The sequence below is a fragment of the Poecilia reticulata genome, linkage group LG22 (assembly GCF_000633615.1).
Source record: "Poecilia reticulata strain Guanapo linkage group LG22, Guppy_female_1.0+MT, whole genome shotgun sequence".
Classification (NCBI taxonomy): domain Eukaryota; kingdom Metazoa; phylum Chordata; class Actinopteri; order Cyprinodontiformes; family Poeciliidae; genus Poecilia; species Poecilia reticulata.
In genome coordinates, this window is record NC_024352.1 from 969,867 (window position 1) to 990,454 (window position 20,588).

The following is a 20,588-nucleotide window of genomic DNA, read 5'->3' on the forward strand; positions in this document are numbered from 1 at the left end:
TCGCTGTTCAAAACCGAATACAGGGAGGACGAAGAACTGTTTGGAGAGTTCTGTGATGAGCTACCCCAGGTCTCCGAGGAGACCAACTCTGAGATGGAGCGTCTCCTAGAACTTCGGGAACTCCACGCAGCCCTCCTCGGCATGCAGGGCCAGAAGTCCCCGGGCGTTGACGGGCTCACWGTAGAGTTCTACAAGGCCTACTGGGATCTTCTGGCCCCAGACCTGCTCGAGGTGTATAACGAAAGCCTGTCCACCGGTTCGCTCCCCTTGTCCTGCCGCAGGGCAGTCATTACCCTGCTGCCAAAAAAGGGGAACCTGCAGGACATAAAGAACTGGCGCCCTGTGTCCCTCCTCTGCACCGATTACAAGATCCTCTCCAAGGCCCTGGCCACGAGGCTGGGGAAAGCTATGGAGCAGGTCATCCACCGGGATCAGACCTATTGCGTCCCCAGCAGGTCCATGGTAGATAACGTCTACCTGATTCGGGACGTTTTGCATTGGGTTTACAAACAGGCTTGATTTCATTAGATCAAGAAAAGGCATTTGACCGCGTTGAACACGGCTTCCTCTGGAAAACCATGAGGGGGTTCGGGTTCAGCGAGGGTCTCATTGCCAAGGTCCAGGTACTGTACAGTGACATTGAGAGTATGCTGAAGATCAACGGTAGCCTGTGTGCTCCTTTTAGGGTGTGTAGAGGCGTTCGGCCGGGCTGCGCCCTCTCTGGGATGCTCTACACCCTCTCCCTGGAACCCCTCCTCCAGAAAATACGCTCCCGTGTTCATGGTCTGGTTTTACCTGGTTTTACTAACAATATTGTTTTATCTGCCTATGCTGACGATGTTGTCGTTTTTATAAAGGATCAACAAGACACCAGTGTTTTAACCAAAATCACAGAAAAGTTTTCCACACTGTCTGCAGTGAGGGTGAACTGGGGGAAGAGTGAAGCCCTGGCCGTCGGCCAGTGGTCTGCTGGGCTCCCGGTTCTCCCTCAGGGTCTTAGGTGGAAAAAAGATGGTTTTAAATATCTCGGTGTGTTTTTAGGTAATAAGGATATTGTAAACAAGAACTGGGAGACTGTTGAACAAAAAAATCAAAGACAAGCTGGCAAAATGGAAGTGGCTACACTCCCAGATGTCATACCGGGGCAGAGTTTTGGTTTTAAACAACCTGGTAGCGTCGCAGCTGTGGCACAAACTAAATGTGTTAGACCCACCAGTTGGCCTGCTTGTAAATATACAGAGAGAGATGGTGAATTTCTTCTGGAGCGGTTGACACTGGGTGCCACAGTCTGTTTTGTTTTTAACCAGAGAGGAGGGGGGCCAGGGCCTTGTCCACCTTGCAAGCAGAACTGCAACTTTCCGTCTTCAGTTTATACAAAAGTACCTGACAGGATCTCCTGTGTGGAGGGATGTGGCCAGCTGTATCCTCAATTATCTGGGGCTGGATGCTGCTCTGTTTTTAACTGATTTTAGTCTTTTAAAGTTAAAGGGGTTACCTCAGTTTTATCAGGGTGTTTTTAAGTCCTATGCTCTTTTTAAATTGAAAAGAGCAAAAACGCATAATTTTCTGCATTGGCTTTTAGCAGAACCACTGGTGTGCGGAGCAAGGCTGGATGTCCAGGACAGCAGCGTGCCGGGCCTGACTGAGGCGCTGTCCAGGTCTGGGACGGTGACCCTGCAGCGGCTGGTATGGGTGGCCGGACCTGACCTCTCTAACATCCAGGAGGTTGGCTCACTGCTTGGGGTCCGGTCCGCCAGGCTGGTGCAGCGCTTCCTGGAGCGGGTTAAAGAGCAGCTGTCGGCTGAGGAGAGGCGGCTCCTGCAGCTGCACACAAAGAAAGAATGCCTACCTGACCAGAATGACCCGTTTCCAGACGTGATCCTCGAAACTGACCTTGAAGAGGATAGCGGCCCCCTGCTGGAAATGACAGACTTGAACTTGTGCAAAGCAAGTTCAAAAATCATGTACAGATCCTTTACGAAAACTTTAAACAAGAGGACTCTCCAAAAAAGACCTACCAACGTGTGGAGCGACAGGTTCAAAGGACAAAAACCTCAATGGAGGACTGTGTACAAACCCCCAATTAAAAAAAGGACTGGCGACCTCCAGTGGAGGATCCTCCATGGAGCCATCGCCACAAATTCGTTTTTATCGGTTGTCAGCCCTGGGGTTTTAAATGAGTGTCCTTTTTGCAATTTGTCAGAGTGTTTTTCATGTTTTTATGGATTGTGTACGTTTAACTAGTTTTTTAAATTTTTTAATGAGACTTTTTAGCCTGTTTGGTATGGTTTTTACCAATTCCGTTTTTATCTACGGTGTGCATCATAGTCGAGCCACCAGTTTTAAATCCCGCATTTTAAACTATTTAATCRCTGAGGCCAAAATGGCAATCTATATTACTCGAAGGGACAAAATGCAGGCTGGACCTCAAATTGATGTGGTGGCTCTGTGGAAGTGTAATGTAAAAGCAAGGCTTAAATTAGAGTTTTGCTTCCACAGAGCCACCGGGGATTTTAATAGTTTTTTACAACTGTGGGGTTTTAATGGTGTGTTGTGCAATATTAGTGATCAGGGAGAACTAAATTTTAACAAGATGCTAATATAATTATTTATTGTTTTTATTTAGTTTTTTTCCCTTGACCTGATAATTATGTGAAAAATGCACTGTTAAATTATTTGTAAATAAACGTTTTGGTAAAAATAAAAAAAAAATCTTCTTCTTCTTCTTCTTCTTCTTCTTCTTATTATTATTATTATTATTATTATTATTATTTTTCCGCCAATTTGCGGGGCTGTTTGGGGCCTTTAAGATATTCAAAAGCTCACCAAACTTGACCCAAAATTGTCCCCGGACGAAAATTTTTGGTTTCCGGTGGAATCGCAAACTGTCTACAGCGTCCACTAACGTGAGTTGGGGGAAACCATAGGTCGTAGAGACCTGAAAACTGGTATGTAGGTAGATSTTCTGAAATCAAGAAAAAAAGTCTCTTGGAGGTTCCCTCTAAAATGCTCAGAGAGGTGGTCATTTTGGGTCAAAGGTCATTGACCATTTTTTAATTTTACTTACTTTAACAAACTCCTCCTTGAGTTTTTGACCAATCGGCTTCATTCTTGGTCAGAATGCAGTAAAGGCATGGGGCATTAAAAGTTACCAATAAAATTTACTTTTYGTATATGTTCAGGGGCGTGGCAGAGCGGCGAACTTGGCATACTTGCCAAAACAAACGAAACTCTATAACTTTCTCATAAAAAGGTCAATTGGCACCAAACTTGGCATGAGGGATCCTGGTTGGATGCCTGACGATYCTATGTCATCATCGTCAAGCCTCACCTAGAGATGCCTCACAAGATGATCTTGTGTCAGATGACTGATAACAAATTGGTCTCACTTGCTTTAAAGTGCCAAGARTTTTCAGTGGAGGGYGTGGTCGTGGAGGGCGTGGCCGTGGCGGCGTGGCAAAGTCACAAGTCACGCCACTGCCATTCGTTTAGCTCTAGATTCCACATGTTTCAGCCCAGCTGCACCAAACTCACTGAGATCAATCCTTGTCCATCCCCCAACAGGAATCCAGTGGGATACTTGGTGGGCGTGGCCTAATTCCTCCACAGCGCCCCCTAGAATATTTTAAAAATCAGCACCCAGCCATGCTTTATCCCAGAATTATGAAACTTGGTACACATGTGTATCTTGTCAGGACCTACAAAAAAGTCTCTTGGAGCCATGGTCCGAACCCAACAGAAAGTCAGCCATTTTGGAACAAATTCACACTTTTGTCTATTTTAATTAYGTCCTATCTAAGCGAACTCATCCCCTCATTAGTTCCCAGCTGCACCAAATTCAGAGATCAATCCTTGTCCAACCCCCAACAGGACTGCTTTCCAATATTTGGTGGGCATGGCCTATTTCCTCCACAGCACCCCCTAGAAAWTTTTAAAAACTCAGCTCCCAGCCATGCTTTATCCCAGAATTATCAAAGTTGGTACACATATGTATCATGTTGGGACCTACAAAAAAGTCTCTTGGAGCCATGGTCCAAACCCAATAGGAGGTCCGCCATGTTGAATCAAATCCACCATTTTGTCTATTTTACTGATGTCGTATCTGAGCGAACTCGTTCTAGAGCTTTTAAGATACAGGCTTCAAAGTCAGACAGCACAGTCTTGAGGCATTGAAGATCAAAAGTTATCAAATTAATTTTTCTATGTCAAAACATGTGGGCGTGGCCAAGCCTCAAATCAGGCCATTCTCCGTGAAACATCAAGATGGAATAACTTCCCCATATAAGCTCCCAGCTGCATCAAACTTCATTTGTTTCATCACAGACCAGAGCTTATTACATTGAAATGGTCAATTGGTGACATCAGTTTAGCCYGGCCCCCTTCCAACTGGAAGTCACCTGTTGGAAGGAGCAGTTAGAGGATTTAGAGCAGTCTTTCTTTCTGTTGGAAGAAAGACTGCTCTAAATTATACATGCATTATCCTATTGGCAGTAAACTTGTTGCGCTTGACCTTTTTTAGCCTCTAAAGAGCCCAATAGCTTGAAATTGCGCTTCGACTGCGCTTGTGCATCGTCAGGAAGCAGTGCGGAAGATGTAGGTGTGTGTCGCCTGGCAGACGGTTGCGGGAACTGTGCGAGAGCGTCAGCGGTGGCGAAAGCCTGGCGGTGTTGTTTCCCCATGGTTGCCAATAGGCCTTCGACGCGATTTGCTGCGAGGTCCTTCAATGCTGCTTGCGGCTTTAATTAGGCCCAAGCAGCTGCGAAGGCCTGTTGTAATCACAGGATTTCTTATTCTTCTTGTTGTTGTTGTTTTTCTCATTATTTTTCCGTCACTTCGCGGCCATGGCGGCACGGCCAAGTCACAGGTTACACTGCCTAGATTCCACATGTTTCATCCCAGCTGCACCAAACTCGCGGAGAACCATCCTTTTCCACCCCCCGACAGGAATCCAGTGGAAAATTTGGTGGGCGTGACCCAATTCCTCCACAGCGCCCCCTACAATATTTTAAATCAGCGCCCAGCCTTGCTTTATCCTACAATTATGAAACTTGGTACACATGTGTAACTTGTCAGGACCTACAAAAAAGTCTCTTGGAGCAATGATTCAAACCCAACAGGAAGTCGGCCATTTTGGATCAAAGTCACCGTTTTGTCTTTTTTATTGATGTTGTATCTAAGCAAACTCGTCCTAGAGTTTTCCAGATCCAGGCTTCAAACTCAGTCAGCACAGTCTTGAGGCATTGAGGGTGAAAAGTTATCAAAGGAATTTTCCTATGTCAAAGCATGTAGGCGTGGCCAAGCCTCAAATCTGTCCATTCGCCATGAAACATCATGGCTGGGGGTACTGCACCAGAGCATCAGCGRTGGCGAGAGATTGGTGGTGCAGGAACCCCCGCGGTGGCAAATAGGCCGGAGTGGCGCTGAGCTGCGAGGGCCTCAAACTCCGCTTGCGGCTTTAATTTTAGCTTTGAAACTGGTTATATTGATCCTGTGTCCAGAAAGAGCTATAATCAGTCGGCCTAGGATCATGAACTGTTTGTTCTGAAGATCCTGCAGCTTCCACTTCTCTTYCTAACATGGCGCCTCGCCTCTTCACCCTGACTCTCATATTGAGGAACCACAGAGCTCTGTTAGGCTAAAAGCACATCTTCTGAAGTTGGGATATTTTTCCTCCAACAGGTTCCAGAGGAATCACCTCAAACCAGGGACTAGAATTTATTTCAATGTCATTTGTGAATGATAGAACCTCAGTTTCAACAGTTTAGCTATAAAGATTGAAAAAGGTTATCATTTTGGAGAAAGTCTCATCAACATCAATATTTCCACTAAATAAGAGGCAACAAAAAATAGTTTGATAGAATAAAAGCCTCTCAGAGTCTGAGCTCAAAGTGAGATGCCCAAACATTTTTTTTAAATATTAGACAATTAATTTAATTCAACATTATTATCGCGGTACAAACCATTTGTTTGTTAAATACTTAATGAAACATATTTACCATGTTTGATGTTTGTTGTAAATGACGTATAGTCACAGATGAACGAGATAATTAGTCCAGGTTTGTCGTTTATTGAACGTTCAGAAACTACAGCGGCTCTCTCTTTGTCATTTAAGCACACCAGTTGCCGTGGCAACCGCCTGCGCTCTGCAAGCCGAGCACAGATTACTTTAAAAACATAACATTCTGTCTGTTACAATATTAASTTTTCAGGCTTGATATTTAATTTGAGATTATTAATAAGCGTTCCCCTGAACACAGTGGTGGTTTATTAGTTAATTTTAAACTCCTGCTCTGCTAGTTATTTTGGTATGGAAGCAAAAAGCACAGATTTGCGCAACACCTTGTTGAAACAATAATTACTGAGATTATTATTTTTGTTGGGTCATTAATTTGAACAYGTTTTATTGATTTTATTTATTTATGTTTTTGTTCTTTAATAAAGTTACGAACATTTTGATAAGGAGTCAGAGGAGGACTTGCTGGTCTCAGAGTCCTGGCGGCGTTTGTCACCTAATGGCAAGATCGACTCAAAACATTCCGCGATTGACGAATTGCACCCCTGCTCAGCAAAGCACGAACARTTCMGAAACAATATGAAATGCGAAAAAKAACTACTTAAATCTTGTTTTATATTGTTCTTSAAAAACTAATCAGTCACGGCTGATTAGTGGGTGCCAGGGGCGCAGTATAGGGGGGGAAAAGTGATGACAATTCTAGGGGCCCTGACCAACAAGGGGCCCCTCCACAATTTAATTATTTATTTTTTGTTCATAGAAATAAAATAAAAAATYGGGGACCTGTCAATTACAAAACTAATCATATTGTATTTTCAAAGATAGTTTTTAGCAGTAAAAATGTTATGTTCCCACTCCCAGATCAAAAAACACACATCCATATTTGCCCTGAACCCCMCTATCTGCGCTTCAGAGTGACGCTGTTAACAGCAGACAGTAGGAAACAAGAACGACTGTGGCAGTTACTATGCTGCTAAAAAAAGTTATAAAATCAGGTTTTCAGAAAAAAAGAGGGAGAGAGAAAAAAAGGCAAGAGTTATTTATAACCCAGTTAAGAGGTGAGTATACAGTGAGATTATCAACCATTTAGCATAATTAGCTTAGCTACAAACTACTGTTTGCCTCCTTTTCACTAGCATTTAATGAATTAAGGAAAAAAATTACCAACATATTCATATATTTAATTTTTTACCACTTAACAGATGAATCAGTCAGCAGCAGTTTATAACCCACGTCCCTGCTGACCCGTCCACTCCTAACTGAAATTAAAGCTGCACTATGCCACTTTTATATAAATATTTTTATATAAATATTTCAAACWAATTTTTTGTCAGGGGGCCCAAGATTCCTGGCGGCCCCCCTGGTGGGTGTAGTCACGGCTGCACAGTGAACCCATTGATTTTTTTTTACAGCAGATAGCCACTCCCCTTTCTTGCAGGTACTGCGTACCCCTGCTAAATCTTATAGGGGTACGCAGTACCCGACCGTACCCACCTACTTTCACTCCTGCCTCTAATCCTGGAGATGTACTTCAGGTGATAGAAGGCCGACTTTGTGATTGTCTTAATGTGGCTCTGAAGGTTCAGGTCAGAGTCCATCACTACTCCCAGGTTTCGGGCCTGATCACTAGGTTTTAGTTGTAATAACTGAATCAGTGCATTAACTCTAGATAGCTCCTCTTTAGGTCCAAAAATAATGGCTTCAATTTTGTTTCTGTCTAGCTGGAGAAAGTTTTGGCACATCCACACATTTATCTGTTCTAAGCATCTGTTCAGTCATTGAATGGGTTCAGAGTCACCTGGTGACATTGTAATGCAGAGCTGTGTATCATCCGCATAGTTATGGTAGCTAATCTTATTTCCTGTTAGAACCTGAGCCAGTGGAAGCATATAAATATTGAATAAGATCGGTCCTAGGATTGAACCTTGGGGTACCCCACATGTGACCTCTGACCTCTTTGATGAGAAGTTTCCAATTGAAACTAAGAAATCCCTGTTCTTTATGTAAACAGAGTCCTCAGTTTGAATTAATAGCATTCTAATTGTGCGTCAGACTTGCATCTTCAGTGGTTATGATGRTTGTTCAGAAGGCACCATTTCTGCTTTTGGGTCAAAGATGTATGTTTGTACCACTCTGCTTGTAGCCACAGGTCTGAGGTGCTAATGTAAACACTAAGTTACGAGGGTTTGGTCAGCAGCAGCTCATTTGGATAATCGTGATGTAGCCCTAGAATAACACTATCGCAAGATGGAAAAATCTAAAGAATATTAGTAAAATTATGCTTACCACACTTCATCATGCCTACTTCGTAGCATTTCCGTAAACGGCAGGCCTGGCAGCTTTTACGTCGGTTCTTGTCAATAGTGCATTGATTTGTGGCAGGGCAAATATAGTCGTTGTGTCCTGGGAAAAGAGGAACAAGACCTTATAATGTTTTTTTATAGTTAGAAAGCAAATGAATTCATAGACAGGAGGTTCAGAAAGAGATAATACCTTGAATACTTCTCTTGAAAAAAGCTTTGCAACCTTCACATGACCACACACCATAGTGGTACCCAGAGGCATAGTCATGACAGACAGCGCAGAAGTGCATGTCAGCTTTCCCTACAGCAGATGAACATGAAGAGTACTTTATTTCTTCTCCAACTTCTTCTGATTTCTTCCTCTGCAGCTTGTTACAGCTGATTACAGAGCTGCAGAAAGAAGAACAGACTCAGTGAAAAGGACAACTTGACATCATGGATTTTTGCTTCATCATTCCTTGGTGATTTATCCTCCACCAAACTCTATTATCTGAGAAACTGCATATATCATTGATACCTATGAAATCACCATTGCAGTGGTCATGTTGTCTGATATATAATGGCTGATTACATTCCCTCGTAAAACCATTTCTACCCATTAAGTTCAATAAATGTTATTGGTAGTATGCAATAGACCAGCACAAAGTGGTGCATAATGTGGAAAGTAAATTCTTGTTTTAAGACTAAAAGTAGGAAGTGTAGATATATTCAACCCCATTTTATTGAATATAGTAGAGAAACAAAATCACCTAATCACAGGATTAGGATCACCTGTGTATTCCAAAGGTCTACGCTTTATGGGAGAGTGGCAAGAAAAAAAGGCAAGTTGAACGTGCTCTGGTCTGTTGAGAGCAAAACTGAACTTTGCAACCAACGTGTAAAACAAATGGAATATCCCTCTGAACACACCATCTCAATATAAAACAAGGTGGTGGTAACATCATGTGTTCGAACAGTGAGTTGGACATTATTTTGTATTTCTGAGTGGTTTCATAGAAGTTTTACTTTTACCTACAGTTGATTGTATCCTGTATTGGAACTCAACACTGGAATCTCTAGAACAGTATTTCTCAACCTTTTTTGGGCCAACGCCCCCCTATCCATTATCCAGGTCCTTCACCGCCCCCCATCAGAGAAGATGTAGGATAAGAACAAAAGTTKGTTCTTAATCAAATCCTAATGAGTCAGACTGAATGTGTCATGGAGTCATCAGCCTCATGACATTAACATCGACATGAAAAAAATAATCATATATCTTTTTTTTTTTTTCAAAGCCGGGCTGCAAGCGTCTTTTTTGCTCTTAGCATTTCACTAGCAGAGCAGATTTATTCTTAAAGGATATGTTTATAATAGATAMGTTTATAGTTTATGCATTTAAACCCGAAAGCGTGCGGACTGGCWCCTCTGCGCTTTGCCTCTCGCGCTGCCGCTGCTTTAYCTCAGCGGGATCGCGCGCGCCTCCTTTCACTCAAACTGGACACAGGCTGACCTGTATGGATATTTACATAAACCTACTGTGAGGAATTATGATCCTTTGGAGAACTCTAAAAGTAAGAGTTTAAAACCCGCCGCGTTGGCTCTGGTTGCGCAGCTCTATGTGAACTGCAGGAATAACTTGTAGCGAATTCAGAAGTGCGCGTTGTGGAGTGATGAGAATGATTTATCTTTGTGAACGAACAATTATATGGGGCGTTTACATCTCAACACCTGCCCAGCGTGTGGCTCTGTCTTCCCTGTAAAGTTTATGTCTGTGTTCCCGGTAGGCTGGAGAGTTTGTGGATAATGAGAAGCGCTAACCTCATCAGGTTCAGCCCGGTGAGGAGCTTTCGCGCTCTCCTCGGAGTCACGCATCACGCTGATTTTATATTATTTWTTATTATTATTTTTAATATTTTTCCGGTTACACGATGCATCAAACAATGTCAAATGAGTTGTCTAATTATAGTTAATGCGCGCGGCCGCACGGAGATCTGAAAAACTCGTCCCATAAACTCAACCAACCAAAATAGTCTCTGTGACGATTAAAAACTTGACACTAAATGAAAGAGCTACTAAAGCCACATTAGCAGCACTGAATTAAATCTCCCGTTTATTGCGCATCTCTGCGTAGTGCAGCAGATTACCTCATCATGCAGGGCCGGTCTAAGGCTGTATGAGGCCTTCAGCAGAATTTGATTTAGGGGTCCCCTATCGGCTTCTGTGTTAGATTTAGTGAAAATATGGGAGAAGGGAGTAGTTTAATTGGCCAGTCTAAAAAGCAATGTTATAATCACAGTTTACTAATTTGTATTTGTAAATTCAAAGATTAAACTCACAGCAACAGATTGTTACTATGGTAACAAAACAATCTAACTATGAATATTGTTCTTTGAAGTTTTACAAAGTAAACTTGCCAGCTYCTTAAAATCTTGTATTTAAATGTTAAACAATTTAAAATCATTTAATGTATGTATGCCTAACAATTGAATAMAATTTAACAGCATTGAAAATCTCAATAAACAAATGTTACATTTATGCATCTGTGGTCTGTTTTAAAATATTAGCGTTTATGGGGCCCCTGAAGCCCTTGGGGGCCTGATGGACCTGCTGACTTAATGTGGATTAAACAGTAGTGCAAATTTGTTGTTTTTAGACTAGTTGTGGGTTTAAATAGCATTTCACTGGAGATCTTTTCCCGTAACATATAATCACACAGTAATACTTTTACATTTCCTGTCAACTTAACATCTTTTAATACCAAAACATRGTGGACCGCCTCGACGCCCCGACCACTGGGCTTAGCAAGTTTTCTGGGGGAATCCCTGATTATAGTTTATTTACTGTTCTTCCATCACCTTTCAATGCGGCTCTTACCGCTGCGTGCACCCCCACAAAAGTGGTATCAAAATGTCTGGCTCGATGCCGAGAAGCTAGTTATTGTTTTTACGACATACATTGAGAAAAATAAGAAAAATCRAGACTGAGTGTCTCACAGAATCAGTAATCTTTCTCTCTGAAAAACACACAMAGCACAATGGATTTTTGACTCCAAAACTCTTTTCAACTCCCCCTCACGGGCGCAAATATTGCCCTATTGGTCTCAAAGTCGGTCATGTCATAGATACACATGCCTGCTCCCATAAAATGTTTTCAAAATTTTTCTAGGGCTTATGGTTCTTTGTCAAACTGCTTTAGACTGACACTGAGTGTCTCACATAGATAGGAACTCTTTCTCCACCATTCTGTCTGACACAGAGACACAGCCCAGGTGCAGGTCAGTAATTACCATAGCATCGCAGCCAGGGTGAAACTGGCTGAATTAAACAGAGAATTCTCTCCCCCTCTGTGTCACTCACAGCTGCACTTGGCAGGGGATTAATTACCGTAGCAACAGAACACAGAGCAGGGCAGAGGAGTTGTTTAGGACTACAAACACGCCATCTCTGTAGTTCTATCTATGGCGAAAACTCAGTTAAAAGAGAAGTCTGAGCAGCATGACAAAACTACAACATGGCGGAACTATCAGTTACTACAGAGGACTTACCTGTGTTTTGAGCTTTGTATAACTGATTTAACCCAATCACTATTCCACATGGGATTAGTGTTGCCATTTGAAATGAAGCTTAAAATTTTAAAATAAAAGTCTCAACATTCCTTGCAGGTTAGTGCATCGCCATAGGCGGTGCAATAATATTAGACTTTATCATCATTCTCTCAGGTTATGGCATTGGCTTGTGCAGCAAGCCAGAGCATTAGCATTAGCCTTTTACCTAAAATAAGCTATTAGCTAATTTTATTACTTAACAGCCATGTTTAGTATAYTGAATTGAGTAAGTCAATGACAGACAACATGCTAGTGATGCCCCACATGCTACTGATAGCATTCATGCTAACAATAGCATGAATGCTACCTGATTCATTAATTTTAACATACTGAATGGTACAAGTAGAGCTTAGTGACCATGCTTCTAACTCTCCACATGTTACTGATTACAATTTAGCTCAGCTCAGCATTGATGCTACTGTTTAGCATCAGAACACTTTTCTTACTTCTTAGCCATGTTTAGTATACTGAATGGACTAAGTCAATGACAAACAACATGCTTCTAATGCCCCACATGCCACTGACAGCACTCATCCTAACTTTAGCATTTTGGCTAATTTTACATGATTAATTAATTTTAACATACTGAATGGTACAAGTACAGCTTGGTCAACATGCTTCTGACTCTCCACATGTTACTGGACACAATTTAGCTCAGCTTAGCACTGATTCTTATTTTTAGCATCAGAACATTGTGTCCAAACCTATGAGCACACTTTGGCAGGCCTGCGTTAAATTTCTTCGGGAATTTTCTAGTTASTTTTATCCTCTCTTGGTTTCTTGTCATGTCCTCTTTAATTTCTTTCCTGTTGCTAGTTTTATTTTATCATTTGTATTGACCCTCACCACCAGTAATCTTCACTCATCATGCCATTCTCCTGCTGCGCTTCTTAATCATCATGTGTTTCACCTGATTTGCCCTCATATTGATTTTTCACTGTTCMCCGCTGGATTCTCTGATCATAATTCACATATAGTTTGTTCGTTGCTCGGTTCTACATCCCGGTGTTATGTCGATCCACGTTTCCCCATCAGATATGGTTCCCCCTGCGTTTTCTTGCCGCTCTGCACCGCCCAGGCAGCACAATAGGCGCATGCTCGTTATGAGCACTGAGAAAGCACGCGAGTACCAAGAGTACCAAGCACAGCACATGCTTGTTCAGCACGCTTATCTGGAGAACTATGGATACCGTGAAAGCTCAAACAAACTGTTTTGGCAAAGTTGTCACACTTTCTTCAYGTTTTTTCGTGGAACTACWACTACTACTAMTAATAATAATAATAAATACTAATAATAAATACTAATAATAGTATTGACATCCCATTCTAGTCCAAATGGGATGTCACTCGGACTAGAGAAGTGTGGTCGGATGGTTACAAAGAGAAGGGGTCTCACTCCCAGAAGGAACATTAGCAGACATCGAGGACAGTTACAAGTACCTGGGAATACCACATGCAAATGGCAACCTCGATGAGGTCACAAGGAAAGGAGCCACAGCCAAATACCTCCAACGAATAAGGCAAGTCTTGAGAAGCCAGCTCAATGGCAAGAACAAGGACTTTCTTTACGTGCAGTGAGGAATCCTTTTTGATACGAACTTAAAATGATTTGTGTGATGACAAAGATGAAGATGGTGAGGAAGGAGAGGGAGAGGATGAACATGTAGAAGAAACGGTAGTTCCTCCTTCCCATATATATATATATATACAGTGCTCAAAACAATAAAGGGAACACTTTAACATTTAAGTGAACACTGAAGTGTTCCCTTTATTTTTTTGAGCAGTATATATATATATACATAGATAGATAGACGCTAATAGGCTAACAGAAACACTGAAGAGAAGAAGAGCTGCCATCGATACCGTTGCAGCATGTTTTAATGTTACACAATACAGTTTTTAGCAAGTAGCTCAAAATTTAAACAGGTATTGTTGTGCAATTAAGGTGTAAAGTTTACCTTGGAGCAAATGCCCCCCAAAGGCATCAGCGCCCCCCTTTTGTAAAAATTTCCGCCAGCGCCCCCCCGGCTGCCGTCCTCTGAACGCCCCCCGGGGAGCGGTACTGCCCCCATTGAGAAACACTACTCTAGAATCTTTAGCTTCCCAATGATCCGTATTATGTACATAAAAATGGTATCACAAGAATACATCTAACTTATGCCATATCTGTGAAGTATTTATTTATTTAAAACGGGAAAAGATGAAAAGAAATTGGATCTGGCTCAGCACAGTTGCTGTTTTACAGCAGGTTCCTGTTTTGCAGAACAGGACAGATGCATGAGACTTCTTACAAAGTAGCAGTCGTTTTTTATTTCAAATGAGACAATGTTGTGTGTTGAGATGAACTTCATATGTTGTGGGATGTCATTCCATGTTTTTTATATGTTTATTTTTATAAACATACAAAATGATCTCTGGTTGTAACCGTTTTTACAGACTGGTATTTATGTAAATACATGTAGCAGTTTTCAAATCTGCTGCAGCAGATTTGTTTTCATAAATACACTAATGGGTTAGTATTCATCAGAAGGGACAGAAGCAGCTGATGTCCCATTACATGCCATTTGGCCCTCCCATTCTTTCTTTCTAAGATATTTGTTTGGAATTCTATATTAATTGCACCTTTAGAGATAAATTTAGTTCAAAAATTAGTGATGTTTTAAAGAACCCAAATAGAAGAATGGGGAAAACTTCCCTTTTTAATATTTAAAGCAGGTAAGGAATTCTCCCCRAAACACCTACAGCTGGAATTAAAGAAAATTGTGCTTATAAGGTTTTTACTCAGCGGCCTGAATCACATTATACAGAGATTTATTTGTACAAAATTGGGAAAACTATGTATMATTTTCCTTCCCCTTCCTTCCAGTCTGCATTACTGGTAGGGTTGCCACCAATGTTCCCTCTAATTTTTCATGTGTCTAGGCATACACAAAAGCTCCCTGAGCACACTGAGGACCACTGTGAGCAACATCAGATGTGCATGCTGTGGCCACACACATCACACGCGTTCAAAATGATAGCAAGTTACATGGCTTATTAAAAGAATCAAATCACAGCAGCAATTTTTGTTTAATTAGTTTACTTTTAATATAAGCGATTTGGCCCACTTAAAATGAAWGACAAAAATCTTGTTGGTGTTCATGAGATGTGTAGTATGTTATGTTATGTGGACGGATGTGTCGCTGCCCGTTCGTTTCGCTATGATAAGGGGTTGCGTTTCTTAACTCCGCCGCACTAACCTGCACGGCGCGTATGGGCAGGACACATAGAGCTATCAACGCTATGATTGGCTGCATAGCATAATTAAACCGTATCGTATCATTGGCTGAACATCTGTCACTCACTGCCTTACATTGAAAAATGGTAAGACATAATAAGACATTATTGGTCTAATTTAATATATTAGATTCGGTCTAATATTAGATATTAATTAATACGTTTATGGTGGATTTTATTTTATGCGCTGCATAGATTTTCTTGTGCGCTGAGACTGCGCGAGCAGAGCGCGATTGCGCAGGCGCGCAGCTTAGAGGGAACATTGGTYGCCACCTTTCAGAAATCAAAATAAGGGGCGCCCACAATGGCGCGTCTGTATGTGTGTATAGGGGTATAAAATAKAGAAATATCACAGTTCATTATGGACCTTGGTTTTAGAGTTGTGGTTGACAAATTTTCTGTACATTTCAATCAGAAAACAAACAAAAATGTAAGTTTTCTGAGTAAATAATGTAAAAATCCTTTTAGTAATAAAACTACTTGAAAATAATGACTTTTTGATAAGATTTGTTTACAAATAGAAATATGCTGAAACCATTTTTTAGGACTTATACACAAACAGCTGTTCTGTGAATGAAGAGGGGATGCAGACAGTGCACCCCCTCTGCCCTATACGATTCAGTGTAGGACTTGTTCTTGGATGCATCACAGAAGCAAAGCAGTTGGGGAAAGATCTCTTGATGGATGGGCTCTTCTAGCGTCAGTACTGCTGTGAAGGTCTCATGGCTGCTGCTGTGAACACTTCCATTGTGTTTGGAACTGGTTGAATTATTCAGGCAGCTGGGTTTGGACTATAGCTGACTTTCTCTGTACTAGTGATCCTTATATTTTATAATTAGGGACCCAAAAAAATGCCGTCTTGTGTTTTAGTTTTCATAGAAGCTAATTCGTGTTTGGTGTTCTTGGTTAGCTGTGACACATATTACCTACTGTAGATCAATGCCCTAGACCAAGGCATTAAGCCACTGCTAGCAGCACCATTATTTCCTCCTTTTATAAATAATACTCTTGACTCTCAGTGTTTAACCCTATCTCTCTCCCAGATGGGGACAGAGGAAACTGTAACTTCARCTGTAACGGATCTCTTTTATCCTTTAGACTTGAACACTAGCTCACAGATTACCTGTTTAGCTGTGTTCTTCTCACTAAAGAAGCTGCTGCTACTTGTCATGATTCATGTTCTACATCATGTCCATGCTGAGTTTTGCCACTCATTCAGCATACCTGCTACGCCTGATTGCTTACCTGTCTCACCTGGGTGCCGACATTTGTGTTCTCCACATTTCTGTCCAGAAGACTTTGAGTCATTTGTACGAGCAAAACTGACAAAGGCTCCATCAGGTGATCGCTATCTTAACAAGTTAATGCTGACAAGTTTCATCCACACTAAAAGGAGACCAGACCCTAAACATCTTCGTTACCTCTTGTGATTCAGTCAGTCATGGAAGATTCTGGTTCAGCTGGAGGGTTCTTCTGGTTGAAAATGAGTTTTCCTTTCTACTGTTRCTACATGCATGTTCAGTATGAGGGATTGTAGATCAGTTAATGACACTGTGAGTGCCAAGTGAACTGCATTGTTTGAGATTTGGATCAAATCAGAATTTATTTTGAGTCTGTCAGTAGGCTGACTTCTTTTTTTTGTCAAATGCACTGAAACGGCAAACTGAACTCAGTTGGTTTGGTCTGTCTTTCTTTCTCTAACCTGTCTGAAATTGAATGAGAAGCTCCCACAACAGCAGAAATTAGTGCTAGCTGGGAGTCCTGTCTGCTTTGTTTTAGTGTCACTTTTTAAAGTTGTGCAGCAGAATGCAGAATTATTCACTTTATTTCTGGATGTCTAGGTTCTTTATGGGTTCAGGTTTAAGACAACACAGCATTTGTGTCAAACAGTTTAAAAAACAAACCCATGTAACATTACACCATTAATCAGTGTATTTTTTTTTATCCATAGGTGAGTATCAGCAGTCCTACCTGTTTGGGTTCATGCCATGGGATTTTGACTCAAGCCAGGGTCCTTGTGGATTTGGTTCATTGTAGACAAGATGTTGGGTGCAGTGCAGAGTCAAAGAAGGTGTGTTGTGGTGGTTGTGAGAGGGCCAAAAGGCAGAGGGACTCAGAGGGGGACGCATGGATGATGGGCTTTCAGTGATGGGTGCTCTGGTATAGCTCAGCACCGAAGGACTGTAGAAAGTCAAGGGTGGATGTCCGTGGTAGTCATGACTACTGTCTGTGTAAGGAGAAGGGATGCAAACAGTGTGGCTCTCTATGCCCATTGGAGGACTGTACATAGTAGGGAGAAGCCCTGGTGAGGTCGGCCTCTCTGAAGCTTTGTTATAGTCCCCATCATGGAGCTGAAGCATGGGTAAAGGATCAGGACTTAACCCAGGGGAAGTCGCCATGCTGAGCAGATGATGATGCCTTTATTGATCTGTATGACTTTGGAGCTCGTTGCTCTACAAGTTCTGGTGGACATAAATCCTGTAGCAGAAACAGTAAAAAATGTGAAATAGAGTAAATGATATAGTTTTTTACTCTATTTGAATGAAAGTAGCCACTTTCACCAAGCAGCTCATCATCTTTGTCATGTTAATTTTAATTCATCTTAACTATGCTCAACTAAAATGATAATACATTTTATTCTCAATTTTTCTAACACCCAAGGTCACCTTACACCATTTAACATAAAAACACAATATAAAAGACGCAATAAAAATAACTATAAAAATGAATGAGATGATAGAAGAGGATCTGAGGGTGGGGGTCGGTGTAGCAATGTAAAGAAGATCCAAAAAATATGGAGGAGTGAAAGTTGTGGACAGGTTTAAAGGTAAGGAGGAGTTTCTACACTGTAAAATAAAACTTATAGTATTTACCTTCAAAAAGCTGAGCTAACAATTTGCAATCTGCTTGGGTAAATTTAACCAAAACATTTTTGTAAAGAGTATCTAATTCCAACAGCTCTGAAACACTCTGAAACTGAATTTGGTMAAATCTACCTAACATTTCTGGTAATATTTAAAAACTAATTGCCTTAAAAATCAGAGTAATAGTATTCCTTATTCTTCATTGTTAATGTAGTTAATAATTTTCCCTATTTTTTAATTAAGGTAATTAACTATTACTGACCTGAAAAGTTACATAGAAATGCAATACAAGGTCAGACCAACCTTTATTTAATAAACTACATGCTCAACAAATAAACATAATCATACATGCCAAATTTCACACATCTTTAACTATGCCACATAATTTTAACTATGCCACATTATAGTAAGTAAAATAGTTGTAAAGATACAAATCTCTTGAACAGTTTTTTCCACAATGCTACCCAATCATTGGCAATCAAAAATCTTTGGTTCGGATTTTACACAAGTTTCCATTTCCCTCTATCACAACTGATATTTCTGCTGGATCAATTCAGTTCAATTCAAAAATACTTTATTGATATAAAGAAACAAATTGCATGCATGCACTTGCATTTTTGCATAAAGACATTTAAATATTGTTGCAACTCATTTAATTAAATAATTATTGTAGGTAGTGATGGCTTTAGGGAGGAAAGATCTGTAGTAGATCTGTAGGCACTTCTGTAGTGGTCTGTATTACAGCAAATTTGAAGAAGCTTCTGGCTGAATACACCGTTTTCGCAAGTCAGTCTCATGAAGAGGATGGTCAGGGTTGTCCATAATTTTCTTGAAGAATCCTTTTTTGCATCATGATCTCCAGAGGTTCCACAGTTGTCCCAAGAACATAACTAAACAGAACCAGCCTTCTTTGTCAAGGCTTTGTAGCTCCCTGGCTCTGATGCTGCTGCCTCAACAGAAGACAAGAAGTCCAGTCTGTTCTGTCCCTTCTGATAGACAGCTTCACTGTTACGTCTCCAGTCCACTCTGTTGACCAGATGAACACAGGGATCCACCTCTGCTGTAGGATCACAAGTACCTTCACAGTGTGATCCATCTCGTCGTCCTGTTCATCCATGATGTTAAGGGTGTAAAAAACAAAAAGCAGGGACAATTTTAAATAAAGTATTTATTTGTATTTGTATATTGTATTTGTATATTTGATAGGTACAGAGTCCCCTAGGGAACATGGAGGATTTGTTTTTTTACTTTTGCATTTTCTCGCAATGCTTTTGTGTTCCCTCGTAATAGGTTTTTCATTTCCCTCGCAATAATATACTGATCTAGCTAACCCCAGCTGTCACATAGTGAGGTTTGCGGACAACACAGCATCATGAACAGTGATGAGTCCATATACATAGAGGAGGTGGAACACCTCGTGCAGTGGTTCAAAGAAAATAACGTGAAGAAGACCAAGGAGATGATGATGGATTTCAGAAGGGACAAGGATCCTCTTCAGTCCCTGTACCTCAGAGGAGCAGCTGTGGAGGTGGTCTCCAGCTACGGGTACCTGGGTGTGCATATATCCAGTGRCCTCACCTGGAGTACCAACACCTACCATCTGGTCAGGAATGCCCACCAGCATCTCTACCTCCTCAGGAAGCTGCGGAGAGTTGGACTTGGGAACTCAGTCCTGAGGAGTTTTTATCGGTGTGCAGGTCTCTGCACTGCATTACCGTGTGGCACAGCAGCTGCACTGCTGCTGAGAGGGCGGCTCTGCAGACGGTGGTCAAGGCTACATAAAAGATGGTGGGGAGCAGCCTTTCCTTCAGCACAATGCAGGAGGAGGGCGCACCTCATCATGAAGGACTCCACCCATCCTGCACACAGACTGTTCCAGCTGATCTCCTAAGGCAGGAGGCTAAGGAGCATCCAGAGCAAGACCATCAGACTGAGGAACAGTTTCTTCCCTTCAGCCGTCAAACTCCTGAGCTCGGGCTGCACCAAATGCAGTTTTCTCCCCTAGATTATTTACACACAGACACATCACTTTATATATRTATATATCACTTAAATTACTTTATTATTTATTTATCAAATAAATTTATTTATCTGATTGGTGGATTTCTTGATCTGGGACCCGAGTCCACATTTTGTACCACGAGCTAGCTGGTTGGTATGACAATAGAAAATCCTTGAATCAGTTCATGCAACATAATTGAATACTGTAAGCCTATCTTACAGTGGCCCTCCTACTTTCTGCTATTATATAAGGTTTTCGTAAGGTTTTTCCAAGTATGTTAATATCTCATTGTGGAATATCTGAAGTTTTGTTTTAAATCTTTTTCGCTAGCATGGAAATGCACCACAAACCTATCGTAAAACCCAAAATTTTCTGTAAGTAGGAAAGGAAGAAAAAGTACATCCAAACTATTTGGACTATTTCTGAGTTATTATCACAGTGTAATCAGTCATCGGACAATTTTGATTGTTTCTCTTTTGTGCTGAATGATTTAAAGGGCCGTTTTCATGTGCAGTTCCATCTCAACCTTACACAAACAAACATGCAA

The 20,588-nt window shown here is 41.2% G+C and overlaps 1 protein-coding gene across 4 annotated transcripts in view; it reads right to left on the reverse strand.

Moving 5' to 3' along the window:
- esr2b (estrogen receptor 2b) overlaps positions 1-20,588 on the reverse strand; it is a 148,905-nt gene that overhangs the window by 70,272 nt on the left and 58,045 nt on the right. For 3 of the 4 annotated variants that reach the window (XM_008398650.2, XM_008398649.2, XM_017302625.1), the window contains 3 exons: positions 17,147-17,653; positions 8,507-8,706; positions 8,300-8,416 (listed from right to left, as the gene is read on the reverse strand). In XM_008398650.2, the coding sequence (XP_008396872.1) occupies positions 8,300-8,416; positions 8,507-8,706; positions 17,147-17,574 (745 nt within the window). In that variant the 5' untranslated portion in view covers positions 17,575-17,653. The remainder of the gene's footprint in view (positions 1-8,299; positions 8,417-8,506; positions 8,707-17,146; positions 17,654-20,588) is intronic. The other variant, XM_008398651.2, reaches the window with a different exon arrangement.